Source organism: Lagenorhynchus albirostris, chromosome 9 (assembly GCF_949774975.1).
Source record: "Lagenorhynchus albirostris chromosome 9, mLagAlb1.1, whole genome shotgun sequence".
Taxonomy (NCBI): Eukaryota; Metazoa; Chordata; class Mammalia; order Artiodactyla; family Delphinidae; genus Lagenorhynchus; species Lagenorhynchus albirostris.
The window spans coordinates 41,387,828-41,415,530 of NC_083103.1; the positions used below are offsets into that span (position 1 = coordinate 41,387,828).

The window sequence follows — 27,703 nt, forward strand, 5'->3', positions numbered from 1 at the left end:
TGTTGTAAGACATGTCTGTGTTCACAGCCCTCAAGATACTGTTGGACATGGGAGTCTGCCCTTGGTGGTTCCCACTGACAAATACAGTCAGGGTCCTAGTGCCCCACTGGGGGGGTGCTACCTGACCAGGTATGAGAGGCTGGCATGGCCAGGCAGGACCGACCCTTCCTGAGCCTGGGTGTCTCGTCACCTTCATCGCTGCAGCCCGGGCCCGTGCAGGGCTGGAAGTCCTGGGTGTCGGGACAGGGGACACTGAGGTCCAGCTGCGCCTTCAGCATGCGCTGCCGCATCCTCTTGCCTTTGTCGCAGGTGGAAGAGCTGCAGGCGGACCACGGGGACCAGTTGGAGTAGATGCAGGTTTCGGGGGTGTCATCTGGAAAGAGTATGTGACATGGTTTTCCTGGGAGCCTGTGGAAGCTGTGACTGGCCCTCTCTCCCCAGACGAGCTCACGCGGGGACAAGAAAATCCCCGCTGTCTGCCCAGCCTCCAGGAGCCTGGGTACTCCGGGGATGCAAGCAGCCATTCACTTGCCTTTCAAAATTATAGTTTGGGCATTCCAGTAATAAAAATCTAAGTAACTTAATAATAAGGAAAGATTCTCTTACTGTCCCTTCCCCTCAACACATGAACACAAGCGATGGCAGACATCGTTTCCACACAGGTGCAGGCAAATCACAGGCAATTTGGGGGAAACACAGGTTTTTTCGTGTGGTGTTGCTGTCTTCCCAGTGAGCCAGACAGTGTCATGATGAGAATAAGGGTGGCCATTGTTCACTGAGCACTTATCATGTGGCAGCATCATTCTAAGAACCGTATTTATCTTATCCCATTAGCTCCTTACCACAGCTCTCTACAAGGCGGGTTCTTCTATTATTCCCATTTTACAGTTGAGGAAACTGGTAGAAAGGTGGGCTTCTTGCCCAGGGCCACAGGAGGAGAGCCCAGCTTGTCTGGCTCCAGACCCTATGAGAGAACTTGAGCTGAAGCCAGGGCTCTGCCACTGCCTCCTAACTGTAGGGTCTGGGCTCACTTTCCTTGCTGGGGAAGTGGATGGACCCACTCCTGCCTCACAGGATAGTGTGAGAATCAAAGCAGAGAGTCATCTGCTGCAAATGCCATTTGCCTGATACTAGTGTCATACCTTCACCAATTCCCTTAGACTTTGTGCCTAGTCTTGGCCTTGTTTTGAATTATATTTCAAGCAGAAATCCGCAAAGAAGGGATTACCAAATCAAAGGATATATTTTTGGCTTTTAAAACATGTTAGCAAATTGCTTTCCCAAAAGGTAGTTTATGTTTAGTTCCCAATTTATGTTGCCACCTGCAACAAAGGAAGATGACTCACCTTCATCTTTCTCTTCTGGAGCCAGGTCTGCTACAATATCGTCAACATTGTCAGGTACAATATTGCACTGTTCCCCCTGCAAAAGGAATTTTACTTGGAGGGCTCACATTAAAGAACGGAATGTGTGGGGGAAAGATGAAAGAGGATATAAAATCGAATGCCCACCCTGTATACAAATCCTAGGCCATGGCGGAGTTCTGGCTCATTTTTACAACCTGACCGGTAAAAGAAATGGCAGTAAAGCCACAACTTCCCACTTCCTGACCCATGACAGACATTAGCAATTGATTATGGCATTCATGATGAAGCCTAGTTACCTGGAGCAAATCATTTGGTTGAGCGTCAAACTGTACCACCATGTTCATTTTGCTCATTTATATCTTATGAATAATTTGCATTCTAGAAACTCTGGTAGGCCCAGGACTTCCACATCCTGAATATGCCAGGGACCGCATGATTCAAGAGCTGAAAGGGGTCTGGTCTCCTGATGGGAAGGGTCTGTGCCAGGGTGAGCTCTAACCCAGTACCTTACGAGCGATTCTCTCAATGACAACTCTGGCTACTTGAGTGATGGACCCGCCCTCGGGATCGTAAAAAGGACTCTGAGGATGGTCCAGGCTGGTCAGGGGTCGGATTTTCTCCTGGGGAATTGTGGGCTTGTTGGGTGACTGCAGTGGAGAAAACACAGATACAGAGAGTGGGAAATAAAACTGGTTAAAAACCACAAAGATTTGATATATGATCAGAACAAAAACCTTGAAAGGAATTTAACAAGTATAACTGCTATTTATATTTACAGAATTTTATTCATGCCATGTGTTGTGCATGAACATTTGTAGATCTATACTTTCAAATTCTCCCATGTACACAGTAGGATTATGCCCAGATGAAGATGCCGAGTTTTAGAGAGCCATTTCCAGCTAGGATATTGCTGAACCAGGTTGGTCTGAATCCAGAGTTCTTCCCACTAGACCAGGAGTTGGCAAACTTGTCTGAGGAGGGTCAGATGGTAAATATTTTAGTCTTTGTGGGCCAACTGTGTCTGTTGCAACGACTCAACTCAGTTGTAGTGAGAAAGCAGCCCCAGACAACATGCGGTCGAATGCGTGAGGCTGGGTTAGAAAACTCCAGGTTGCCCCCAAACCATGGTTTACCAATGTCTGTTCTAGATTGTTCTACCACTGGTTTTCTGATGATTCCAGATTTCGATGAAGTTGCTGTGCCGACCATATCTGGAAAATATTGATATTCACAGGAGACTCCAAACTTCTTAGCCTGGCCATCCGGAAACCTTCGGAATCTGGCCCAGCTTAACACACGTCAACTTCCTGCAGTTCCCATTCTCTCTCTCTCTCTCTCTCTCTCTCTCTCTCTCTCTCTCTCTCGCCTCCATGCCTTTTGCCTGCTGTTCCTTAATGCTTATCTCTGAACTGCTCTTCAGCAGAGTCCCTTCCTGTGCTCTCCTGACCAGCTGCATAGACACTTCCCGGAGCCCGAGTCACACAGCATGTGAGTATGTGATGATGGGACCATGCTGGGCTCCCCTACCAGACTGTGAGTTCATCTGGTACAGAGCCTGGGCCAGACTCACCTCCATGGCCGGGGCATCCAGAACAGGGCCAGACAAGGAGCAGACGCTCAGGAAGGTTTGACCCTCACCACTCCAGGCGCACACGTACCTCATAGGTCACCCCACTGTCAGTGCCAGCGTCCCAGGGAATCAGGTCCTGCACCACTTTCTGGACCCAGCCGCACTCTTTGGTGCACAGATCCTCTGCAGACAGGCCCACGTTCCAGTCGGGACTGGGGCCCATCATGGTCAGGAAGGACATTAAGTGGCGTGTCCTGTCCACTGAAAATTCAGCCGAGGGTGCTGCTCTCCTGGAAACCAAATACAGAGACCTTTACCTTTGGGGCCCTGGGGGTGCATGCTCTGAGGGACATTTGGCCAGACGATGGCTAAAGGATGAGAGGGAGAGAAAGAAGGGGGATTCTCCCACTCGTCTCTGCCTTTGGCTATTACTGGTTTCTCTCTCCAAGCCCATCCATTGGCCACATGTGGAAACCATATGCTACCACACTATCCTTTTTTTTTTTTTTTTTTTGCGGTACGCGGGCCTCCCACTGTTGTGGCCTCTCCCGTTGCGGAGCACAGGCTCCGGACGCGCAGGCTCAGCGGCCATGGCCCACGGGCCCAGCCGCTCCACGGCGTGTAGGATCTTCCCGGACCGGGGCACGGACCCGTGTCCCCTGCATCGGCAGGCGGGCTCTCAACCACCGCGCCACCAGGGAAGCCCACGCTATCCATTTTTAATGTGTCTTCAGCACTTACTGTTATTTTGTGTTTTCTTATTTATTTGTTTAGCTGTTTACTGACTCTCATTTCTCACTGGAGCGTAAGCTCTGGGAAAGCAGGGGTTCTGTTTGCCTTCTTCACGGCTTTATTTCCAGTGCCTGGCACATCGTAGATGCTAAGCCAATGTTTCTGAATAAGCGAATGAACAAATACTACGGGCTACCTGTGCGCCCAGCCGTATCGGAAGTGAGGTGAATTTGACAAAAACTGCTTAATGATGCCCCAAGCCTTTCCTTATACATTTTCCCAGATGCCTCAGAGCAGACCTGGGGTAAGGATTATTGACTCCAATTTATGGATGAGGACACGGAGGCTCAAAAGGGTTATGTGATGTAACTTGTCTAGAGTCACAAAGTGAAGTGGCAGAACGGAGACCACAACCGAAGTCAATCTTAAATTCAAGGTCCAAGTTCTTTTCGTCAGCAGTTTCTAAGTCCCCGCCACCCCCAGCCCCACGTCACTCTCTAGAGCAACACTGTGTCATCAGAAGGATTATCTGCCCAGCCTGCTGCCTCCTGTGCCCCCAGAGGCTGCTCAGAGCAAGGCCCCGCCCTGGCAGCAGAGCTCACCCATCGCCTCACAGCTGGTTCCTTGGCCGTTTCCTCCAGTAGGCGAGCAGGGACCCAGCTGTAGAGCCAGACACCTTTGGCTGACGGCCCCCAAGCTGTGAGAGGCAGTTCTTCAACCTCTGTGTCCTCGTGTTGCTAAGACAAGGTCCTAGGAGTGGCCAGAGCTGTATGGGATCAGCGGCGGCAGCCCACTGAGAGGCGTGGTGGGAGAGCTACAGTCAGCCACACCTGGTGGCATACCTGCGTTATTTTATTTTCTCTTCATGATACTCCTGTGGGGGTTAGAATTATCATCTCATTTTGTAAAGAAGAAAGGAAAGCGTATAGAAGTTAATAAACTTTGAGACGCAGCTGGTGAGGCTGAGGCATGAAGACGGCTCTGCCTGACTCTCCGCCCAGGCTGCCCATCATGGGGAATCCTTAGCTGGGGACCAACGCGTCTGTTCAGTCCGGTTGGCAGTTGTTTGGGAGTCTCTGTGCCTGTTGGGACCAGCTGCTTCCGGCTGCCCTCATCTGTCCCCAGAAAGCGATGACTCCAGGCTTGCTTGGGCCCTGTGGAACTGGGCCCCTTGGGCAGGCCGGATGGGATCGGGCAACAAGCAGAGAAGGCGGGAAGCCTGGGTGCGCATCATCCCATACCACCTCTTAGAGCTGCGTATCCTTGGACAAATGACTAAACCTTTCTGTGCCTCAGTATCCAAATCTACAGAATGGGGATCCCCACAACTTCTACCCCAAAGGGTTATTGTTAGCATTTAATCACAGAACTCGCATCCAGTACTTAGCTCAGTGTCTGGCACCTGACCAATTATTCTACAGTAAGTCCCCTACATATGAACCTTTAAGTTGCGAACTTTCAAAGATGCGAATGTGCATTCCATCAGCGTCAGGCGTGAGTGAAACTGCAGCTCGTCCTCCGTCTCCTATTGCTGACGATCCTTCAGCTCTGCCATCTCCCACCTCCTCTCCCTCCTCCAGGCAGTAACTCTCCTTGCCTGTTCACTTGATGCCAGTCCCTGTATGCCAGCTGTTGTACTGTACTACTGTACTTTTCAAGGTACTGTACTATAAGATTAAAAATGTTTTTTTGTTTGTTTTTTATGTATTATTTGTCTGAAAACTATTATAAACCTATTACAGTACAGTACTATATAGCCGATTGTGTTAGTTGGGTACCTAGGCTAACTTTGTTGGACTTACGAACAAATTGGACTTTAGAACGCAGGAACGGAACTCATTCGTATGTAGGGGACTGACTGTATTACTGTTACTGAGTAAAGCAGCACTGAAGGGTCATATGGAGATCAGAAAAGAGGGGCAAGGGGAGGGAGGCCTTCCTGAATGCACTTCTCACTTCAGCCTGATGCCAGTGTAGGTTCTGGAACCTGAGTGGAGGAAGAGCCCGGCCTGAACCTGGCTTTGGCATCAGGACCCACGTGCACTTGCATCTGCTGGGAAGGCTCTCCTTCAGTGGCCTTCGAAGTGTGGTCCTTGGACCAGAAACATCGGCGTCCTCTGGGAACTTGTTGGAAATGCAAATTATTGGGCCTCACCCCAGATTTACTTACAGACTGGGGTAGGACCCAGCATTTTGTTTTAATAATCCCTCCAGGTGATTCTAATGTGCCTCAAATTTGAGAATCACTGGTCTACTCATCTTCCAAGCCTCAGGTCATGAGTCACCTCATCCAGGAGCCTTTCTGATCCCCTGCACTGAGACCAGTGCCTTTGGTCTGTATTTCCACACACTCTGTGTAGGTCTCTGAGCTGTACCCTTTGATTGTAATCTCTTCCTCACTGTTTGGTCTCCCCCACTAGACTAGGAGCCCTTTGAGGGCAAAAACCTGTTTCACAGCCATATCCCAATACCAGGTTTCCAGTGGGCCAGCTGAACAAGTAGATGTAGGATGACTTGAGCTCCACCACTACTTACTAGATCTTGGGCAAGTAACTCTCACTCATCCTCTTCCAGTCTCAATTTCTTCATCTGACATTACCCACCTGCTGTGTTGCTGTGAGGCTCAGATGATATGTTAGGAGGCCTTTATAAACTGCTAAAGTTCCACACTTACATAGTCTGCTATTTAGTTAGGTACAGATTGGGGGATTTCATTTCCTTTTCCCATGCATGCATTTTCTGGCATGTAGGTCATTGCTTTTAGCAGCTTCTTTAAAGACCTGGCTTCTACAACAATTGCAGTCTGGGGAGCTGCGGCATTGCTCACCTAGGGATTAACAGGACACTGTCTGGGGTCTGCCTTCCAGTAACTGCCTGGCAGAGAGCACGGGCATGTGGGCAGAGCGGGGCTGCTTGGCTCTGGACCCCTCGGGAGTCCAGCAGTGCCTTGGAGGAAGGCTTCTCTTCCGTTGCCATAGAGACCAACCACTACACCTGTTACCTGCCCATCTCCCTGAGCATATGGTTGTGGGTCTGGTGGTCTTTCATATCCTGTACCCCATGGATGAAGCTATTCATCATGACAACCTAAGAGGACAAAACCAGCTCTACTTGGGAATCCACAGCTGGAGAAACGAAACCAACCCCCATCCAACACACCACCCTGCTACTCTGCCCAGCTGAAGGATGTAACCATCTGAGAACCTCCTGTGTTTTACAAGGCTTATACAAATCATTCTCTGCTAATGCATTTTGGCCAAATCTGTAACCTGAGTGAGGTATCCCCCAGACCTTGGTAAGTGTTTCAAGGGGTAGAAAATTTGGGGCAACTGATCCCTGCATAAAACGCCTGACCTTAGGTTGGGTGATATGGTAAATTTGGCTGTAAAAGCCTGGGAACGATTTTATAACATGTTCAGTTACGTGCTGCTCTTTTCTTGTACCCTTGACTGGAAAATTCATCCTCAGGCCCCCCAGCTTCAGGGGAGGAAATGTTTCCTGCCCTCACCTCTAATTGCTTAGGACCCCTGGTGTACCTTCCCAGAGCATGTTGAACTCACTCTTTCCTTGGAGTTCCTTGTTTAATTTCCATCTTCCCTGTTAGTTTCCAAAAGAACAGGGACCATTTTTGTCCTGTTTACAGCTATATCCCCGTGCCTGGCTTAGAATTTGGCATGCTTTAGATTCTCAAGTATTTGTTGAAATAAATGAGTTAATCTAGGAAATGAATATGGAGCTCTTAACACTTCCTTTGGCCTTCAGACCTAATTTTAAAATTACCTCAAAGTATTTATTACTTCTATAATAAAAATGCTATTTAAAATAATGAAATGGATAAGAATATATGTGAGTTTTCTTTAGGAAATGCTAGATATGACTGGAATTCTTTAATTTGTCCAAACCATAATAAAAATTCTTATTCATGCCTTTCTTATATGCCATGTCTTCCCATATAAAGCATTTTATTAATTTGATCTTATTTTTCTATCTCGGATTTAAATTTTTATCACTTTTCTGGCAAAGAGAATTGATCTGGCCATACCATATAACAATATACTATAACGTATGATAATGAAAATGGTGTAATATCCAGGATAAGATAGAAATAAAGATCAGTGGCACAGGCTGAAGATTCCAGAAACCTTAGATAAGGACTCATACAAAATTGAGGGGGAGAGGAAAGATCATGCAACAAGTGGGGTTGGGCTAACTTAATTGCAGTTTAAAAAAATACGGTATTCACACGTAATATCACACACACACACACACACACACACACACACACACACACACACACATCCCCCCAAACAGCAAAAACTCAGAGTTAAGTAAAAAACAACCAGATCATAGGGGAAAAAAGTCAAGTTTTTGATCTGTTAGAGAAACGTTAATTTTCTCAGCTTTGAAACAATAAAAGCAATCACAAAAGTCATTGAATTATATACCAACTAAAAACATCTGCATAATGGAAACAACAGTGTTGAATTAGAAAGGAAAAATGACATGTTAGCAAAAATGTATCCCTCTAGTTTGACTGACAAATGTTAATATCTATAGTATGTACAGAGCTAGTCCAAATCTGTAAAAAAAAAAAAAAAAAAAAAAAACCAACAAAAACCACCACAATCCCAATAGGTAAAGGAAAGTTATGAACAGACAATTCATACCAGAAAAATGAAAACCAAATGAAGACACAGAGATATCTTGTGCCTTTTTCCATTCAGAGAGGCAGCGTGATGTGGGAGAGAACAAAGGGGACTGGAAGAGACAGCTGGATTTGAGCCCTGGTTCAGTCACTTATTAGCTATGTGACAGCAGCTTTGACCTCGTCTCCCTGTACAATTACTAATCTGCAAAATGGGAGCATCCTCAGACCCACCCCAGGGCTTTTAGTGAGGAAATGGCTTATCATCGTGACTGGCACCATAAAAGGACTTGGTAAATGTTGATTTCCTTCTCACTCCGCTTTTCTAAACAAAGCTTTCAAAACACGACGAAAGAAAAGAGGCAATAAAGGATTTTTATGGTCCTTCTAGAGACTTACTATACCATTCTAAGTTACAGATCCATATCTGTGAGACTCAGGTCACTCATATGCTGAGTTCTGTCCCTCTTGTTCGTTTCAAATAATCCTCAATAAAGAGCTTTCAAAGTTGCAGAAACTCAATCTCGACACTAGGCGGTGCTAGAGCCATTCACTAGGCTGAAGTCTGTGTGGCTGGAGGAAGGTTTCAGAGAGGTCTCTGCCTTGGACAACTCTGTTTATAACTTGGAGGTATCTAGGGCTCCGAGTCCATCTGGCCTGTTAGACTTCTGCGTTCTCTAGTCCAAGGCAAGTCTTCCTTTATAGTCCTGGGGACATCAACGGACCTGAGCAGGTTCTACAGGAGACCAGGAGCACCCTGAAACTTCCAGCCCTGATTTGACAGAAAGATGCCTCTGGCCCCCTGGGAACCATGGCTGGGATGATTAAGGGGGCACAGCCCCTCCAGAGGCATGATTTCTGGAAAGGGTGACCATGTCTCTATTTCACCTGCCTCTCATCTGTCTCACAAACAGATCTGTCTAAACAAAGGTTAATTAATCAGAATGGCTGGGAATAATTAAGGAGACTACAGTCCTTTAGAGGATTCATCATAAGGAAAGGAATAAAATTTATTTTTAAAAGTTCCAGTAATTCCTAACAGTCAGACTTAACTGGAGGAACTAACTGAGTGGTGGAAATTCAGCATTGATTTGCAGGAACCCTGGGCATTTTCTACCCAGGCGCCGGAAGAACTTGTGGAGGATGTGGCTTTTGCTCCGAATTTCTCTTTCCTGTCTCTACCTGCACTCTGGGCTCTTGGAGCCACAACTTGATTTATTGAGCTAAACAAGTCAGCAGCTAATTTGTCCATTCATGGCTGTCCTTTGAGAAGTGGTCCTGGGGATAAAGATGGAAGATCATTGAAAAACAAGTCAGTTTCTCTGGGCAGGACCTCACAAAGTAGGTCACCCTGGCTTTCCACTGGCCTGAGGGAGGCTGGAATCCCATTAACCTCAATAGAGCAGACTCACAAGGAGGGGCAGGGCTGTTTCTGCAAAACAAAACTTGGCTGCGTGTAGGCTTCCTAATTTGACTTCCTAATGAGATTTGGAAGAGGAAAGGGGAGACTGGGGTATGGGAAAACCAAAGGAAAATTCCTTTCCCTTAACAAGCTGGTAGCACTGAGTGGAGAGGCTTTGGGAATTTGGGAAATCTGATTGTTTGCCATGGATGAATTCTGTTCCACTGGGGTCTCAAGATATCTGAGGGATGGGTGAAGGGTGGGAAGGTGTCCCCAAATATTTTTTTCAAATCTTCAGAAAAAAATAAAAAAAGCTCCATTGATTCTTTCATCCTCTTGGAGCTACTGTCCAGTCTCTCTTCTTTCACATCAAACTTCACAGAAGAGTTGTCTCTACTCACTGACTCCATAACCTCACTTTCTGTTCACATTTCACCCTGCTGCAGGCTGTTTACCCTCCCCCCATAACTCAGCAGAAAGGATTCCTAATAAGGTCACTGATGATCTTCATGTTGATCAATCCAACTGGCATCGTGCAACTCTGGTCTTCCTTGATCTCTCAGCTGCCCTGGACACAGCTATCCTTCTTGAATGCTTTCTTCCCTTGGCTTCCCTGTTACCAAGCTTCCTTCCCCAATCTCCTTGCTACTCCATTTTGCTTCCTTTGCAGGCAACTCCTCCTCAGCATTAGATGTTGGAGCTCCTCGGGACTCAGTCCCAAGCCCTTGACTCTCATTCTCAAGCTGTCTCTCAACCATGTCCTTGGTGTTGATTTTCTCCCATTCCTTGGTGACCCTCAATTTTATATCTCAGTTTAGAATTCTCCCCCTGATTTTCAAAGCTTTATAGTTAACCGTGTTCTTAACACCTCCGGTGTCTGAGTGGGGTCCTCTGCAATGTTAAAGCCATGGGGGACACAGAGACCAAGCCTGCATTCCCCGAGGAGGTAGGGGCGCTTGGTACTGCACGCATGAGCAGTGCACCTCACCTGCTCAGCCACCTGAGAGGCAGTGCTGACTTTTACGACATGACTGGCATGCGGCGGCCAGGAGGCGGGTGGCTCCACGTACAAGGCCAGGCCGGGGGCTGGACAGGGCCCTGTTGCTACTTACACGTTGAGAGGCTGCCAGGCTGGCCACTGAGCTTTGGCTTTGATGACAGTGAGGACCTCATCGCTCTGTAAAAAAGGACCACAGGTATTTAGTGAGGAGAGCTGGGCTCAGGGAGCAGGAGTGTTCTGACATAGTGACGCTGTCCACCCCCCATGCCATTACCTGCTGCTGAGACTCTACCTGCCCCCGGGTGAAGAGCCCTGGAGTCTCGGCAGTCCCAGGAGGTGGGGCTGCGTCCAGGGTGCCTGGTGTGTGCTGGACACCGAGGGGCCCACTGAGCCACACTTAAGGGTTCCAGCGCAGACCCTTCTCCACAGGAGCCAGGCTCTAACTTGCCCTCCCCCTGGGATGGCCAGACCTCCACATCATGTCCAGCCTGGAGGGCAGGTCATGCCGTGTCCAGGCTGCCCCTGGGGCCTGCTCCAGCCACACTGCAGCCACCATCTGACCCCAAGGGTTGTCACCCCCGAGGCCTCTCCTGCTGTCGAGACTCACATACTGGATCAGACTCCCCTGGAACAAGGAGGGCAAGATGAAGCCTGGGGCCCACACTCCTGGGCCACTCATGTAATCCTGCTCTAGTTTGCTTTGGACAGTGTGTAGGGCACCCTTAAAGCCTAGGGACCTAAAAGAATTTTTTGAGGAAGAATTTGATAATTAACATTTAGAAGGAAAGCCTTAAGTCACCATCGTGGGGAAAAATCAGAATTTTGTTAATCTTGCTTAACTTTACTTCGAGATTTGTTTGGGTTTTTATTTTCAATTACACATTGGGGCTGAGGGCTACCATAGGCTTTTCAAGGCTTAAGCTTCCACAGGTCCAAATTCACTTTTGGCTGGGGTTTCCCCAGAGTGGATTCAGCTGGTCCTGGAGCTCCCCTTCCCCGGGCCGGGGCCCAGCAGTGCTCAGACACCACTGTCCACGCTGCACGGAAAAGCCCAGGATGTCACCAGCAGGGGCAGCAAGAGCTTTGTTGCCGAATGAACAGGTTTCTGAGTTCCCGAAGGGCAGAGACTGGCTTGGATGGCCCACAGCTCTGCCCCAGTCCTTAGACTTGTTCCTGGCAGTAGGTACCTAGCATATATTTGGGATGAATCGATGAACTTCTCCTTAGTTGGTGGGTACCTTGCCCAGAAAATCCCATGCAAGGAGGAGGTCAGAGGTGCCTCCAGGCTCAGGCCGCAAGATTAGAAAAAGCCCCTGGTCTGGAGCACCTGGTCTGCAGCCAGGGAATGGGTTGCTGGAGCAGGGTGGGGAGCTCAGAGGGGACAGGAGCTTAGCCAGATCCTGCTCGGTCTGGGCACCTACTCATGGTCCTGGTGGGGCGAGGGTAGAAGTGAGGCCCACAGAGCACCCCGTCCCCCCAGAAGCTCGCAGCCTGCTCTGAGCTCAGGCTTCCTTGGGGGTTCCCCCTTTTGGTCACAGGAAAGAATCTGTGGATGCACAGACACCCCCCCCCCGCCACTCACATGTCTGCAGGGAGAGCGTTTCCAAGTCCCAACAGAGCGCTTTACATTTCTCATGGGAGATTTTTTTATTTGTTGAGACTGTATCCCTGACTCACTCCTAATACGCATCTGCTGAGTGACTGAGAGAAGCTGCCTGACGTGAAGTCACATGTAAGACTCGAGCTGGTCTCCTGTGACCTGGGTTTCCTGTACTTAGCTCATACGTTCCATGTCCCACAATGAGTTCTTCATCTGCCCCTAGAGCACTGCTCTTCCTCAGTGGACCCCGTCGGGCACATCCACCAGCTGCCTGCATTCCTCCATCTCTTACCCCTCACAGCCGTTGGACCCCAAGATCCACTGCATTCACAGCCTTACTATCTCGAGTCCTTCCACGGTCTCCTCACCAGTGGCCCCGGGCTCTAGTATCTTCTCGCTTTTCCCCAGTCCACCCTTGACATTGCTGCAAACCTGACCATACCTATTGCCCGCCTAAACCCTGCAACAGCTCCCCACAACTTCCAGGGTGATTTCTTAATCCCTGAGTTTTGCCTACGTGGCCCACATCAGCTAGCTTTTTTCTTTGATTTTTAATTTCAGAATAATACATGCTTTTTGTGGAAAAATTTAGCATCACAGAAGCACACAATGTAAATGTTGAGCATTCTGCTTTAGCATGCACCCTGGCTTCTCCCACCTCCTTCTCCAGAGTGTTACAGTTCAGTACATATCATTCCAGACCTTTTACTATACTTAGGTATTATGTGTGTGTGTGCACATACATTATATAGAGCTTTTCCCACAAAAATTGCATCATATTGAATATCTTATTCTGCACCACGATTTTTACATTTTCCCCTTACTATCATATCATGGGAAACTTTCCATGTCAGTACCTATGGCAATATAACTCCCCTTTTCTTGATTTTTAAAGTGTTAGAGATCTTCAAATTAGGGTAAGCCAGGTCAAGACTTAGAAAAAAAGAAATCCAAGTATGAGATCCAAGTAATGAGGTACTGTCTGAAGACAGTCCTTTTGCCCTTGAAGAAATACTTTACTAAAAAATAAAATCAATGTGGGTGGAGTTAAGGGGGCCACCAAGTTAGCTGGCCCTGCAGATGCACCTTGTATTACAATTATATCTTGGTTTTCAAGTCCCAACTAATGACATTGATTTTGCTTTTGCAGCACATAACTCAACAGAAATTGTTGGGGCCCTCCACTAGTGTTTGTGGTGCTGGCATTCCATCTGTATTTTTTAGAGCCATGGAGGTTCCAAGGATGGTGGTTCCACGTCTGCAGGCACTAGAACAACTTCTTCCTGTAAACTGTTTCATCTCAAGGTTACGCACCATCTGCATGATCAACAGTTCCTTGTTGTGATCTTTTATGTTAGCCAATGAAATAACACAGGAACATTCTGGAAAATATATTTAAAAAACTAAATATTTTTCTTGAAGCATCAAAATTCTCTAGTAGAACCAAAGCTCTATAGGATTGGAGAGGGTCTGGCTTGTTCATGGCCATATCCAAGTCCTGTGGATACTCAGTCAATTGGTGAAAAAGCAAAGCCACACCATTTGTTGATGTATGTGTAGAATTCCATAGCGTGCACGTTCTCTTATTTAACTGGCATTATTGGTGGATATTTAATTGTTTACATAAATGATGCTATAATGAACACTTGTGTACATATTTCTTTGTTTACACGTTCCCGTGTCACAGACTTCCAGGAATGATCAAACGATGAAGCAAATTGACAATTTTGGTAGTGCCTACCAAACTGTCCTCCAAATGTCTGTACCAATTGATACTTCAGCAAGAATGTGTATGTGCCTATGTCTTTACAACTTTGGGCACACTGGATACTATCAATCTTTTTCATCTTTACTAATCCAGCAGGCAGGAAAGTAGCATGGTTGAGAGCATAAGCCCTAGAGTCATACCTGATTTCAAATCCTGACTGCACCGTGACTAGCTCTGTGTCCTTTGGCAAGTCTCTGACTTCCCTTAGCTTTTTCATCTCTGAAATAGGGTTAAAAAGTATATCTACCACATGGTGTTATTAGGGGGACAAAATGACATGATTCAAGTAACGTGCTAAGAACCGTGCCTGTATCAGCATCAATACTAGCTACTACTCTTATTCTTATTCACATTCAGGCCAAGATGGGATTTGTACTGCCTGAGTACAGAGAATGGAGCACACAGTAGCATCAACAAAGCCACAAGGCCTCAGGAGAACGTGCCCTTATTTAAAGGCTAATGTAGCCGGGTGAGCTTTGGGTGGGGGCACTGGGATTCCAGGTACTTCACATTCTGAAGACTGAAGAATTTAAATTCAGAGTAAGCAACCCAACCTTCAGACTTAAACGAAAATCTGTTTTAACAAGTCTCTAAAGCCCAGAAAGGATCTTTCAAGATCCTTAAAGCCCTTATCCATCCATCTCCCATAGGACTGTTTTCAAAGTATTTCAGGGCACTCAGTTCACGCCTCGTTTGCATGACGTTAGCACTTTCCCAGAGATATGCCAATTAAAATAAAAAACCTCCAAGAAACTACAGGGTACTCATGTCCGTCTTCCCGGGGATGAGTTCTTCCAGTTTGCTTTTGGTAAACATATTGTGAAGATGTTACAACTGTACTCGACTTCCTCAGGTACCAAATGGAAATTGCACGGCCTACTAAATCAGGCCATGGGCTGAGGTCAGGTCCAGAGGAAGGAGGACTCCTGTGGAGTGGAAACAAGTCTGGGACAGGTCAGGGGCAGAAATCACATGGATATCAGGAGATGTCACGTCTAAGCAGAGCAGAGGGACAGAATGTGAGTCTGGGGGGCCGGGTGAGGGCTGGTGTCTGAACATCCTTACCCCACAATGACCCTCCCATGCCCCCCCAGAGCCAGCTCCCAAGGCAGGAGAGCTCCGGCATCTCAGCCGTGCTCACGCAACAGGCAGTCTCCTGTTGAGACTCACAGGAGTCTCCCTCCTCCCTGCCCTGCTTCTCGCCTCTTCTCTGTTCCTGCACCTTCCTGGCTCCTGAGCTTTCGCCTTTGTCTCGCAGTCCTGAACCACAACCTGTTTCTTCATCCGAAGGCCCCTTTTGCTCCGCGTGGCACTGAAGCTGAGCTTCCTCACCATAGCACGTCCTGCCCCAGACCAGCAGTCTGGGAGTCGGCCCAGACAACTTGCCTCCTGCCCCCCAAGGAGAGAAATGAGATGCAATCCATGAGGGGAAGGAATCAAAACAAGTTGAAACAACAACAGCAACGATCCACCGTTTTCATGTGCTAGGCACCTTGCTAATTACCCTATATATAGGATCTGATTAAATCCTTACGAGGCGTCTGAAAGGTCGGTATATACTTTTTAATCCTCAGCAATACATTTCTTTGGCGAAATTAGTTACACCGTTAGTCAACGGCATGTCTAGAGTTTAAACCTCAGTCTGGAGACCACGTTTGTCAGCCTGTGAACCCAGGTGGAGGGGGCTGGGAGGGTAAGCCGTGGGGCAGGAGGGAGGGCTCTCCTGAAAGGTTGGGCCCCACCCCTCCCCCACCCGTGCTTCCGCTGTCCTTCAGGGCGTGTCCTAGCCTACCCTGAGTTCTGAATATTACAGCCATGCCGGGGGGATTATCATACAGTGTTCACGATACTGCTAATGGTAATGCTGTCCTGAGAACTGGTTTTGATAAAGAGGGGGGAGCACAGGGTCCTTGAATTGGAGAGAAACTGCTGCTACTAAAGAGAAGGCAAGCCGATGACACTAAATGCAGGGGCAGTGATCCATGTGTGTGCACACAGAGACCCCCCACCCCACCGTGCATTTCCCCATTTATCAGCTTGTTTCTCAGGAAAACCTTGGGAATAGCTGCCATTTCATTTTGCAGATGAGGAAACTGAGGGTCAAAGAGGTCAAGTGCCTTGTGAAGACTGCGCAGTAACCATGGTTCCAATACAGATGTGTCTGACCCCAGAGCTCATGCTCTTTCCACTTTCCCTGACGATTCTTCTCCTCCATCTCCCTCTTGTCCCTCCCCTATTTTGCTTGTTTTTCAGCAAGACCACGGCTGCCCCTGGCTGACAGTTTTCTCCAAGGAGCCCTTGCTTTGAGGCACAGGGTCACCCGATTCCCTCTAGAAGGGCAGCACCTGTCATCCTGTGTAAAGACCCCAGTAAGCAGTGTCTGGTTCCATTATTTGCTCCTACCGTTTCCCAGAATTCCCACTGACCACCCATAAAAAATATCAGTCCTGATGGCTTCCACCTCGGAAGGGGACTTTTTCATCCCTCGGTGAGTGTCCTGGTGACGAGCAGCAGGAAATGAGACACTTTATGAGGCGATGATGGAGGTTAAGCATCTTTAACATCAATTGTGCCCAGGATGCCTCCCCTCATTTCAACAGCCTCTGGTCAGAAATAAAAACAGCTCACATTTGGTGGTGCTCTACAGTTTGCCCGTGGTCTCAAGTGGGCTGCACCGTAGCCCTCTGAGGCAGGCAGCAAATGGTCCTCCTTTCCCAGACGTAGTAACTGAGACTCACCTCTCTCTGTGCCAATGGTCAGCGCCCAGCTCTTAGCTTCCGGACCATTTAATGCAGCTGGTCACTCCCTCTGCCTTGAATCACTTTCCGCCTGGCTCTGGCACTCGCCGCCTCTTAATTTTCTCCTCACCTCATTCCTCTTCGGTCTCCCTTGCTGACCCACTTCATCTTCCTCCAAACATTGGAGTGCCCCTGTACGCAAGCCCTTGGTGCTCTGCTCTTTTCTATTCACACTGCCTTGGCGATTTCCTCTTGTCCCATGCCTTAAAATACAAGCTGCGCATACACCGATGACTCCTAAATTGTCATCTTCACCTCAAGCCCGCCTCTGAACTCCAGCCTGTACGTTAACGGTCTTAACACTTTCATCTGGATGTTGAATTGGTATCTCAAACTCAACATGTCTGAAACGAAACTCCTGATCGTCTCCTCCCCAAACCTGGCCTCTCTCATTCTTCCCATTCCATGAAATGGCCATGCTGTCCTTCTAGTTTCTCATCCTTGATGTTTCTCTCTCTCATACTCCACCTCGGATCCTTCAGCACATCTATCAACTCCACTTCTAAAATGTATTTATGAGCCAACCACTGTCTGTCACCATCATTAGAACAGGGCCTGAACTGTATCCTCCCTGTGTCTTCAGCACCATCTTGGTCCAAGCCACCATCATCGTTTGCCTAGATTATTGCAACTGCTTCCTGGCCGGTCTCTCTGCCTCTTCCCTCGCCCTCCTCCAGGCTCCTTCTCACACAGCCGCCACATCATGCCATCCCTCTGGTCAAAATCCTCTAATGGCCTCACACCGCACAGCCAATGGGGACCTCGCCATGGCCCCCTTGGCCCTTCATGATCTGCTCTGCCCCCCGTTACCTCACTAGCTTCATCCCTAACTTCTCTCCCCCTTGCTCACTTTGCTCCCAGCCGCCCTGGATGTCTTCTCCTCAGACGTGCCAGGCACACTTAGCACTTGCTGCCCCCTGAGCCTGGGGTGCTGTCCTCCCAGACACCAGAGCATGCATTCCTCTGTCTCCTCCAGGTCTTTGCTCAAATGTCACCTGCTCAGTGAGGCCTCTGCTGACCACACTGTGCAAAAGAGCAATTCCCTGCCCCTTCCTCGACCTGGCGCACCCGCGCTACTTTATCTGGTTATTGTTTCCCCGTAACATTTGTCCCCATCCGACACACTATGTATTTTGCTTTCTTTTTATCATTGATCTCCCCCTGCTGGAATAGGCATTCCACGCGGGCAAAGGCTTTTGTCTGTTTTGCTCACTCACCGCTGTACTATCAGTGTTTAGAACGTGCTTGATCAATCTTTGCTGTTTGAATGACAGGCTGTGCTGAGGAAGGGGCTGGCGTCCTTCTGAGCCCCAGGCCACCAGGACTCCACAGCGCAGGATGGAGCCACAGCTGGGTAAAGTGACACTGACGGACCTGCGCGCTGAGCTGGCGGGCACTGGAAGAGCCAGTGGAGAGTGCCAGCCAGAGAACTCTGCTAGACCTGCCTGATAGTAGAAGCAGGGGGAAGGCACAGGACGCGGAGGCCACCTTAGGAACCATGGGGAGGCTCACAGGCTCTGAGCCTGCCTCCGATGGACACCCCAGGGACCTGGGCTGGCTGTTTATAAGTGCCTATGCCCCACCTTGCTCCTAGGAAGCAGATGCCATCACAAGTGGCCGTCTGATCAGCTATTTCAAAGCCAGAGAGCGTATCTGAAGCCCATTAACAGATCCACAAGAAGACGATGTGGTTTCACAGAAGCATTTCAAATTCAATTTCTTTTTATTTCTTTTCAAACACAGCCTGTAATCCTGATGGGAAAATTGCATAATGCCCGTAGATAATAATTTTCCCGTGAGATGGTTTTGTGAAAGCAGCTTGACGTTTCTGAAGCTGGAGAGGAAGAGGGCGCATCAGAGCCGCCTGGGCCTGCCCTGCTGCCCCTGCACCCACACTTGTCTCTGGCAGGTGGAGAGCTCTGAGACGGGCATCATGCCATGACCTCACAGAGAGGGCCAGCCTTCTGTGTGCCTCTGTTACCCCAGGCATTGGTTTAGCTCGTTTGGTAACCAGCGTGCCAATCCTGGGCTTAACCTCATTTTCTGGACTTTCATCGTATCCTTCAGAATGCTTTTGGAAGTCTGCGTCTCTTCGGAGTCAAACAGGGAGCTGAAGGGGTGGATGGGGCACGTCTCTGCCTCCCAGCCCAGCCCCTCATGACCCGATCTTCCCACGCTCTCCTCCCCACCTTCTGCCCTATCTCCAGCAATTAGAAAGACGTTAGTGCTGGGGTCAGAGCAGAGAAGTAAAAGAGGGGCCAGGCCAGGCGAGATGCTGACATCACACAGGAGAGGGCACGCTAAGCCGGGCTGTCTGCCTCCCAACAGGCGAGGGCTGCAAGGAAGCCCAGCCGGAGCCAGGGAGGGAGGATGAGCCAGGCCAGGTCTGGCTGAAGGTGCCTGCAAGGCAACCTGTAGGGGCAGCACCCCTAACCCTGCCCCTTGGGAGCATCTCTGGGGGTCTTTTTTTTTTTAAGCTTATTTAATTAATTAATTTATTTTTGGCTGCGTTGGCTCTTTGTTGCTGCGTGCAGGCTTTCTCTAGTTGCAGTGAGCGGGGGCTGCTCTTCTTTGCGGTGGCTTCTCTTGTTGCGGAGCACAGGCTCTAGGCATGTGGGCTTCTGTAGTTGTGGCACGCGGGCCCAGTAGTTGTGGCGCACGGGCTCCAGAGCGCAGGCTCAGTAGTTGTGGTGCACGGGCTTAGTTGCTCCGTGGCACGTGGGATCTTCCCGGACCAGGGCTTGAACCCGTGTACCCTGCGTTGGCAGGCAGATTCTTAACCACTGCGCCACCAGGGAAGCCCATCTCTGGGGGTCTTAAAGGCGCGGCATTCAACACCCCTTACCCCTCTTCCCTGTCTCCCCCTCCCCACCTTCCTGAGGGCAGATCCCATCCAGTCCTGGAAGCCATTGTTAGGGCAGGGGTTGGACTGTGTCCCCCTTGTCTCGCCAGCACTGGCCTGGTCTGGGGAGGTATACAGGGAATGATTAAGGAATGAATCATGGGTTTGTTAATTAAAGAATGAATTCATGACAAGCTGGAGGAAGCCTCTGGCCTTCACTGCCCTCCCAGGGAGTCTTAGGGGAACTCTTGCGAGTGCTACGGGACTCAGATGCTGCTGAAGCGCTTGTGAGTAGCAGTGTGAGGACCTGATTTACGTGTTTAGAGGGTTCTGCTGACTGCAGTCGGGGAGTAAAGTGCAGGAGGGCAGGGGGGAGCGGGAGACCAGACACTGGACCACGAGAGAGCAATGGAGCGGGTGGGAAGATGTCGGACACAAGACATTATTTTAAAGGGAGAAGCAACAGGATCTTCTGATGGATTGAATGTGGGGTGTAAAACAAAGAGGGGTCAAGGATGACTCTGAGGGGAGGTGTCATATAGGCAGTTGGATAGATGAGACTGGAGTTCAAGGGAAAAGTCCAGGCAGGAGATAAATTTGAAAGTCATTGGTGTATAGGTGCTAGTTAAAGCCACAAGGCGGAGTACCTGGGCAGTGAGTGGAGACAGACAAGAGGGTGGGGGAGAGGGAACAGCCAGCAAGACAGGAGGACGCTAGGACCTGCCCCCAGGACCTCTTCAGAGCCCTTGTGCTGCCCCACTGTCCCCTGGTGCGCCCCCCTCCATCCACACCGTCCCCTGCTGTCCCCATTGTCCCTGTCTGTTCCCACTGTCCCCCCTCACTGCCTGTACAGCCCCCGACTGCTGCCAGCCCTGCTACTTGCTCACTGCTGCCAGCACTGCCCTGCTGGTCACTGCTGAAAATTCAACTGAAGCTGGTTTAGGAAGGACAAGAAAGCAAGGTGGTGGAGCCAGCAAGCCCAGACAGCTATTTCTGAGGAGTCGGCTGGGAAGGGGAGTCGAGAAAAATACCAGCGGCAGGAAGGACATGCGACTGTTTCTTAGAAGATGAGCGACATTAGGGCGAGTTTGTTTGGAGAAAGGTATAAACCAGTAAAGAAGGAGAAATTGCTGTTGCAGGAGAGAGAGGAGGTGCGCTTGCAGGACTAAGGTCCTTGAAAAGATGGGAAGAGGTGAGATCCAGACCCACGATGGAGGGAGGGCAAGAGGACGGAAGAGGGAGGCAGAGGACAGTAGCTACCAATGCTCAATTACAGGCATTGCTGGGCCCACGTGAGGATCCATTCATCCAGCAAATAACAACTGAGCCCCTACTCTGTGCCAGGCGCGGCTCTGAGTGCTGGAGATAGAGCCCTGAACAAAAGAGACACCAATCAATCCCTGTCCTCATGGAGCTTTCCTCTTAGAGCAGGAGGCAGACCGAAACAAAGGAACGGTGACGGGTGTGCAAGACTTGAGTGGGTCTCTGGGGAAAACAATGTGGGGGGGTGGGGGGGGCGGTGAGAGGGGGGCCAGAGTCGGATGGGGAGGGATGTGGCAATTTCCAATAGAAGTATAAGTGCTAGTGCATATGTAAAGGACCAGGAAAGAATTCTAATAAGATGAAAATATACCTTACATACTCAAGTAAGGTCTTCAAAATTTAAAAAATAACGTAACCATATTATAGGAAGTTAGAGAGAGACAGAGAGAGACAAGCAAAAAAGAAATACCCATAATCCCACCATCCTAACCCAGCAGCTGTCATCAATTAGTATGTTTATTTCTATATTTGTGTGTCTTCATCACATAGTTGAGATCATAGCTTACACACAAACACACACACACACACACGCACATTTTCTTTATCCCTGCCATTTCCTTGTAACAAGGGAGCTAGACTATTATACAAACAGATTATTAAACAAACCATTCCGTACCTTGCTTTCTAATTTAGTTATGTTTTAGAGATAATCTCATTACTGATATAGCTCTTTTAATGATGAACCCAAAGACCACACAGCAATATAAAAGTACACATGTACATACTTTTGTATCTTTATTTTTTACATTCCTATATAATCTTTTGGGCTCTTCATCTATTTGTATAATAATCTAGCCATCACGTTACAAAGAAATGGTAGAGATAAAGAAAATGTGTATGCGTGTGTGTGTGTGCTTTTATTTCTATTTGCCTGAAGTATCTCTGGAAGGAACATAAGAACTTCACAAAGACGGGGTGCCTCGGGGGAGAGGAACTGGGCAACCAGGGAGCAAAGAAAACAAGACTTTTCACTGTATAACTAACTCTGCATTGCTTTTGAATTTTGAGCCACGCAAATATATTGCCATTAACAAAAATGGGAAGAAAAAGCCACTCCAAGGCTGTTCCTCATGGTTTTCTCATCTGGAGAAACATCCATGAAGGCTTTGGAGGAAGTGTTTGTGAGGCCTGCACTGTGGGCGAAGAGGCGCAGAGCAAACAGCTAGAGGTAATGGGCTGGGAGCCAGAGCAGCGGCTGAAAAGGTGGGGAGAAGGGACAGAAGCCCAGGGGCAGAATTGATAAGACATCTGATGGATTCTTTACTTGACAATTTTAAAGCCTGTTAGGCTTCGTTAGGTTTTATTTTCTTTGAAATAAAAGCCATTTCAAAAAGAAACCAGAACTCCTCTGCACACCAGCATCCCCCTCTCCTTCTCTCTTTTCCCCAAAGAAGCTTCTGACCCAGGTATTCTACTGTCAGCCTGTTTTGCTGGGTCCTTATGTATAATAACATTTCGCTTCATCATCTCCCTCCATCCACTGATTTCCATAAAAAGCTTTCAAATTATTAAGTAATGAGGCTCTAAATGACCTGGACGAGGGAGAAGTAAGCAGGCCTCAAGGTGCTCAGCACGTTAGCATCAAATAAGGTTCCAGAAGTGCTGCTTTCTTCAATGGTGCCATTTAAATGCAAAGGAACCGCTTAATAAACTGTAAAAGCTTAACTCTTTTCATTCCTGAGACTCCCAGAGACCCACGGAGGTTTGGGGAGAGACTGGGAAGGGAAAAGGAGAAATTGTGTGCCCAGATGACCCTGAAGAGGTGTCCCTACCAGGAAGTTAAGGTCACACACACACAGGCTGGTCTCTTGCCAGGCTTCCCCTGGTAACAGAAGGTTCCCTGACTGTGAAACTCCCCTTCTAGTTATTATTGTGGCATCACGGAGCAGGGGATAAAGAGTGGTGCGCTGGAATAAGGCAGACCCAAGTTCAAATCTCGACTCTGTCATTTATGTGCTGTGTAAGTTTGGGGACGTCACTCATCCTTTCTGAGCAGATTCCTCTGTGTGTAAAACATGTATTTATGGAGCTTCTTCTAAGGTCAGAGACTGTGCTAGGCAAAGGGCACAGGGCAGTGAGTGGACAAGGTGACATGGCCTCAGCTCTTGTGTGGTATGTCCACTAGCGGGTGTGGAGGATGACGGGAGTGGACCCATTTAAAATACAGCCATTCCAGGGAATTCCCTGGCGGTCCAGTGACTGAGCTTCCACTGCAGGAGGCGTGGGTTTGATCACTGGTCAGGGAACTAAGATCCCGCAAGCCGTGCCGTGTGGCCAAAAATTAAAAAAAAACAAACAAAAAAACAGCCATTTCAGAGGAACTGTCCTGCACGTCTTATGTCTCAGCCTCTGAACTGGACCAAACCGCCCTGCCTACATTCCAAGAAGTCAGCAAGAATGAGACTCTCCTGTTGAAAGGCCTCGTTCATTTTTACCTAGTGACCACTTCACCTGAACTAGGAATCTAGCTTTGCTTGTCAGCCCCAATGAACTCTTCTTAAAAATAACCTACCTCTTCTTCTTTTTTCCAGTAAAAACCCTGATTCTCTCGCATGTAATCAGGACACAGTTGGGGTTTCTACCTGAACCTGTGTACCCCAAATTACAATTCTTTAATCCTAAATAAATGCTCTGCCTCTTGAACCGGTTTCTTGTTTTTGAGGTTGACACTGGGCACGGGCCATAGGGCAGCAGACACAGCAACACAGTCCCTGCTCTTGTGGGGCGTGTCCTCTAGTGGGTTACTAATAACACGTGAGGAATGAATGAGATAAATGTAAGTGAAGGGCCAGGTGAATGGAAAGGAAAAGGGAAGCTGTGATTACTTAGTTATATTCGAATGTCCCCACCCCCCTTCTTTCAGTGTAATCTCCCACTTCTGCCTGACCTACCTTTCAGCCTAATCTCCTAGTTCCCTGCCATGCCCAGGGACTTCTCAAGACTTTCGAGTCCCTTTGCCTGGAATGTCCTTTTCCCAGCCCCCTGAAGTAACTCCTCCTTGGAAAAGCCTTCCTTCCTTTTTGGAATAGAAATTTATATATTTAAAGTGTACAACATGACATTTGTACATAGTAAAACAAGATATACATAGTAAAACGATCACTACAGTTAAGCTAATTAACATATCCATCTCCTCACATAGATGCCTTTCTTCTTTGTCATGAAAGCACCTGGAATCTACTCTCTTAGCAAATTTCCATTATACAAAACAGTACTGTTAACAACAGTCATCGTGTGGTACATTAGACCTCTAGATTTATTCATGCTACTCATTTATACATCCACCTGCAACTCTGTGCCCTTGGACCAACATCTCCCCATTTCCCCACCTCCCTGCCTCTGGTAATGCCTTCTTGATGGCCCAAGGTTCTCAGATTATCCTCTTTCATGACTTCAATCATGTTGCATGATTTGGCCGCCTGGCTTGCAGAATCTTAGTTGTCTGACCAGAGATCGAACCCGTGCCCCTTGCAATGGAAGCGTGGAGACTTAACCACTGGACCACGAGGGAAGTCCCCATGTTGCATGATTATCTGCTCCCTTCGTTTGTTCACTTATGTGTCTTTTCCTCCAGAAGGTGTCTAGTAAAGCACCCATCTTATAGTAGATGCTTGATGAAATATACTGAATGAGTGTTCAGTAAATCAAAGTGTTTATTCCCAAATGTTACGTGTGAATTATGAGAAGATCTGGAAATTATTACTGCCCCCTAAAGAAGCATTCATAGAACTTTGTGATTTTCACGCCATGGACATATTACAGGTTTACACAGTAATTCGCAGCAGAGGTCACTGGACGCCTTCTGATGCTTTTCTTTCTCAGACTGAGGTCTGAGGAGCCCTAGGGTCTGTGAAGACATTGTTAGGGTCTCTTAGTTCTCTGTGAGATTGTAAACATTTTATATTTTTATGACAATTTAAAAAATCAATTTAAGCATATTATAGATGACCTTGAAGATCTTATAATCGAGCACCGCCAGGCAATTTCAGTGGCCGGGATGCATTTGTGTTTACATCCTATTGCTGCTCTCTACAACTTTACTGTGCGCTAGTGTGGTGGACTGTCTTTCTCTGCCCAGATCCCTCTTCAGCTGCTGAAAAAGATGCTAAAAGTTGGCCCTTAGCTGTCAGTTCTTTTGGGGGGATTGTGTTGCCTGGATAAAACCACCGCATGTGATGTTGGCAGATGCCTTCTTTGGGCCTGCAACCAGCTCAACTTCTCCCTCTGTCTGTTTCCCTTCCTCCTGCTTCGTTCCACAGGAGTGGCTCCCGAGAGCATTCCCCAATTACTTTGGCTAATCTTGACTCAGTCTACTGCCCAGAGACCTCAGCTGCTATAGTTAGTGGATAGAAAGAGAGGCAGAGCTAACAAATCAATGACATTCTCACCAGGTAAAGCCCAAATGCTATGTGTGATGTTGGTGGATGGAAGAACAGTGGGAGAAGTGAGTGAGGCCCAAGGACCACGGTGCATGGCCTCACCAAACCCTGAAGGACCACGGCAGGGCAGTCAGCATTGAATCTAGATTGTGAACAGTCATTTAATTTCAGCAAAACAGTATCACCCACCACATTAAAGCAATGCTCCTAATTAGCATTTTAAAAGGTTTGTAGTTTTATTTCTGTTATTATTATTATCGTTAGTTTGCTTTTATGGTCACGGGAGAGCTATAAGCCTAAGGAGTTAATATCTAGTTATCTTTTTACATATTTAAACAATAATATGATGAAAATAATTATAATTCAACCCTGAGGGTTTGTGAGCTTATTATATGTGCTCTTTAAAAGAGGTCCATACACTACTCCAGTTTGGGAATTATCCAGTTTTGCAACAGCATGGTATGAAGAGCTTGGGTTTTGGAGGCTCTGTGGCTTAACTGTGCACCCCTGGACATGTTACTTAATTCTGTGAGCCTTAATTTTCTCATCGCTAAAATGGGCGAATGAGATCAACTTTATAGGCTTGTTGCAAGATATAAATGTGCTATCACTGAATGTGGAATGCTTGCACAATTCCTGACACACAGTAAATGCTCAATAAAAAGCAGCAGGCAGGAGAGGCCTAACAGTAAAGAATGCACCTCTTTCCAAGCCCTTTCCAACCTGGAAAAACTCTTGCTGTCTGCCTCCATCCCTGCCAGACAGCTGGAGGATCTGGTTTTAGGTAAGTGACTTCCAATAGGGAGTCAGAGTTAAATTTGCTTAAAAGCTAGCAAGCAAACAAACACTAAAGCCCCAAGGCCTTCAAGTAAAAGGTTAAAAATAAAGAACTAAGAAGAGCTATGGCCTAAATTGAAATTCAGAGAATTTTACATTCAAGGACCACTTAATTGATGAAATAAATATTCCTGTGGTAGGCTAAATAATGGCCCCCAAAGATACCCACGTTCCTGTGAATGATACCTGGAAACCTGTCAATGCTGCTTTTTATGTCCAAAAGAACTTCACAGGTGTGATTAAGTTAATGATCACGAGATGGGGAGATTATCCTGGATTTTCTGGGTGGGCCCTAAATCTAAGTGTCCTTATTAGAGGGAAGCACAGGGAGATTTGACTACAGAAGACGAGGTGGCAATGTGAGGACAGAAGCAGCGACGGGAGTGATGTGGCCATAAGCCAAGGAATACCAGCAGCCACTGACGTCCTAGAAGGGATGAAAAGCCTCCTGGAACCTCCTGAAGGAGCTAGCCTGGCCAACACCTTGATTTTAACCCTGTAAGCCTCATTTTGGACTTCTGCCCTCCAGAACTGGAAGAGAATAAATTTGTGTTGTCTTAAGCCACTAAATCTGTGGTAATTTGTTATAACAGCAATCAGAACTAATACAATCCTATGGGCCCTACTTGCCCTTTCAATTAGTGAATCTAGTGAAAATGAAATAACTAAGACCAGTTGTTAGACGGGAGGAGTGGAGGGGCATAGCTGTTAGATTCTGAAGAGCTGATCTGAATCCTGTCTCTCCACATTCTGGCTGTGTGACCTCAGGCCCGTCAGTTAGGTTTTCTGAGCCTCACTTTCCTCCTCTGTAAAATGGGACTAATGTTAACTCATGTTGTGAAGATTAAATATTTATTAACCATAAAACCATGTGAATAATTTTCATTATTATTATTACCGTTTCAAAAAAAAATGTCCAAAATGAAGATTGTAATCAAGATTCCACCTCTTAGGAAGATGGCCTAATGAAGCCTAAAATGTATATCTACGGAGGCCCCGTGCACGCTGGATTTAGGCCTGGTTTTGGAGCACAGTGCTGAAAAACTCAGTTCTTAGACCCCTGTCTGTAGTTCCTGCTGCACTTCACCACACTTAACCCACGGCCCACCTGCAATTCCTTACTTTTGCAACCCAGGCTGTGTGTGGAGAGAATGCCACTTAGACTTCTCTCTGATGTGATGCTTTCTTTAAAAAGAAAATATCAATAATCCAATCATCTCTAACTATTGGGCAATTTTTCTGTAGTTTTCGTTTCCTGAAGGATAAATCATGGAAATAATCCATGCTTGAAGCTATAACAATAAAAACAACTATTATTTTTCAAACTCAAGACCATTCGCATGTATCCAGTCTATCTTCCAATCTCCCAAAGCAAAAGGGAGAAAATAAATAGCTGAGCAGTTTGAAGTTGGAGCCTATCAACAATTTTTTTTCCCCCAT

General features: G+C 47.6%; 1 protein-coding gene across 1 annotated transcript in view; it reads right to left on the reverse strand.

Annotated features, from left to right (window-relative positions):
• The window catches only part of SPON1 (spondin 1), a 275,645-nt gene that overhangs the window by 9,381 nt on the left and 238,561 nt on the right, over positions 1–27,703 (reverse strand). Inside the window, exons 7-11 of the mRNA XM_060159616.1 lie at positions 10,829–10,893; positions 3,026–3,227; positions 1,874–2,014; positions 1,347–1,422; positions 191–373 (exon numbers count right to left, since the gene is read on the reverse strand). Coding sequence (XP_060015599.1) covers positions 191–373; positions 1,347–1,422; positions 1,874–2,014; positions 3,026–3,227; positions 10,829–10,893 — 667 coding nt within the window. The remainder of the gene's footprint in view (positions 1–190; positions 374–1,346; positions 1,423–1,873; positions 2,015–3,025; positions 3,228–10,828; positions 10,894–27,703) is intronic.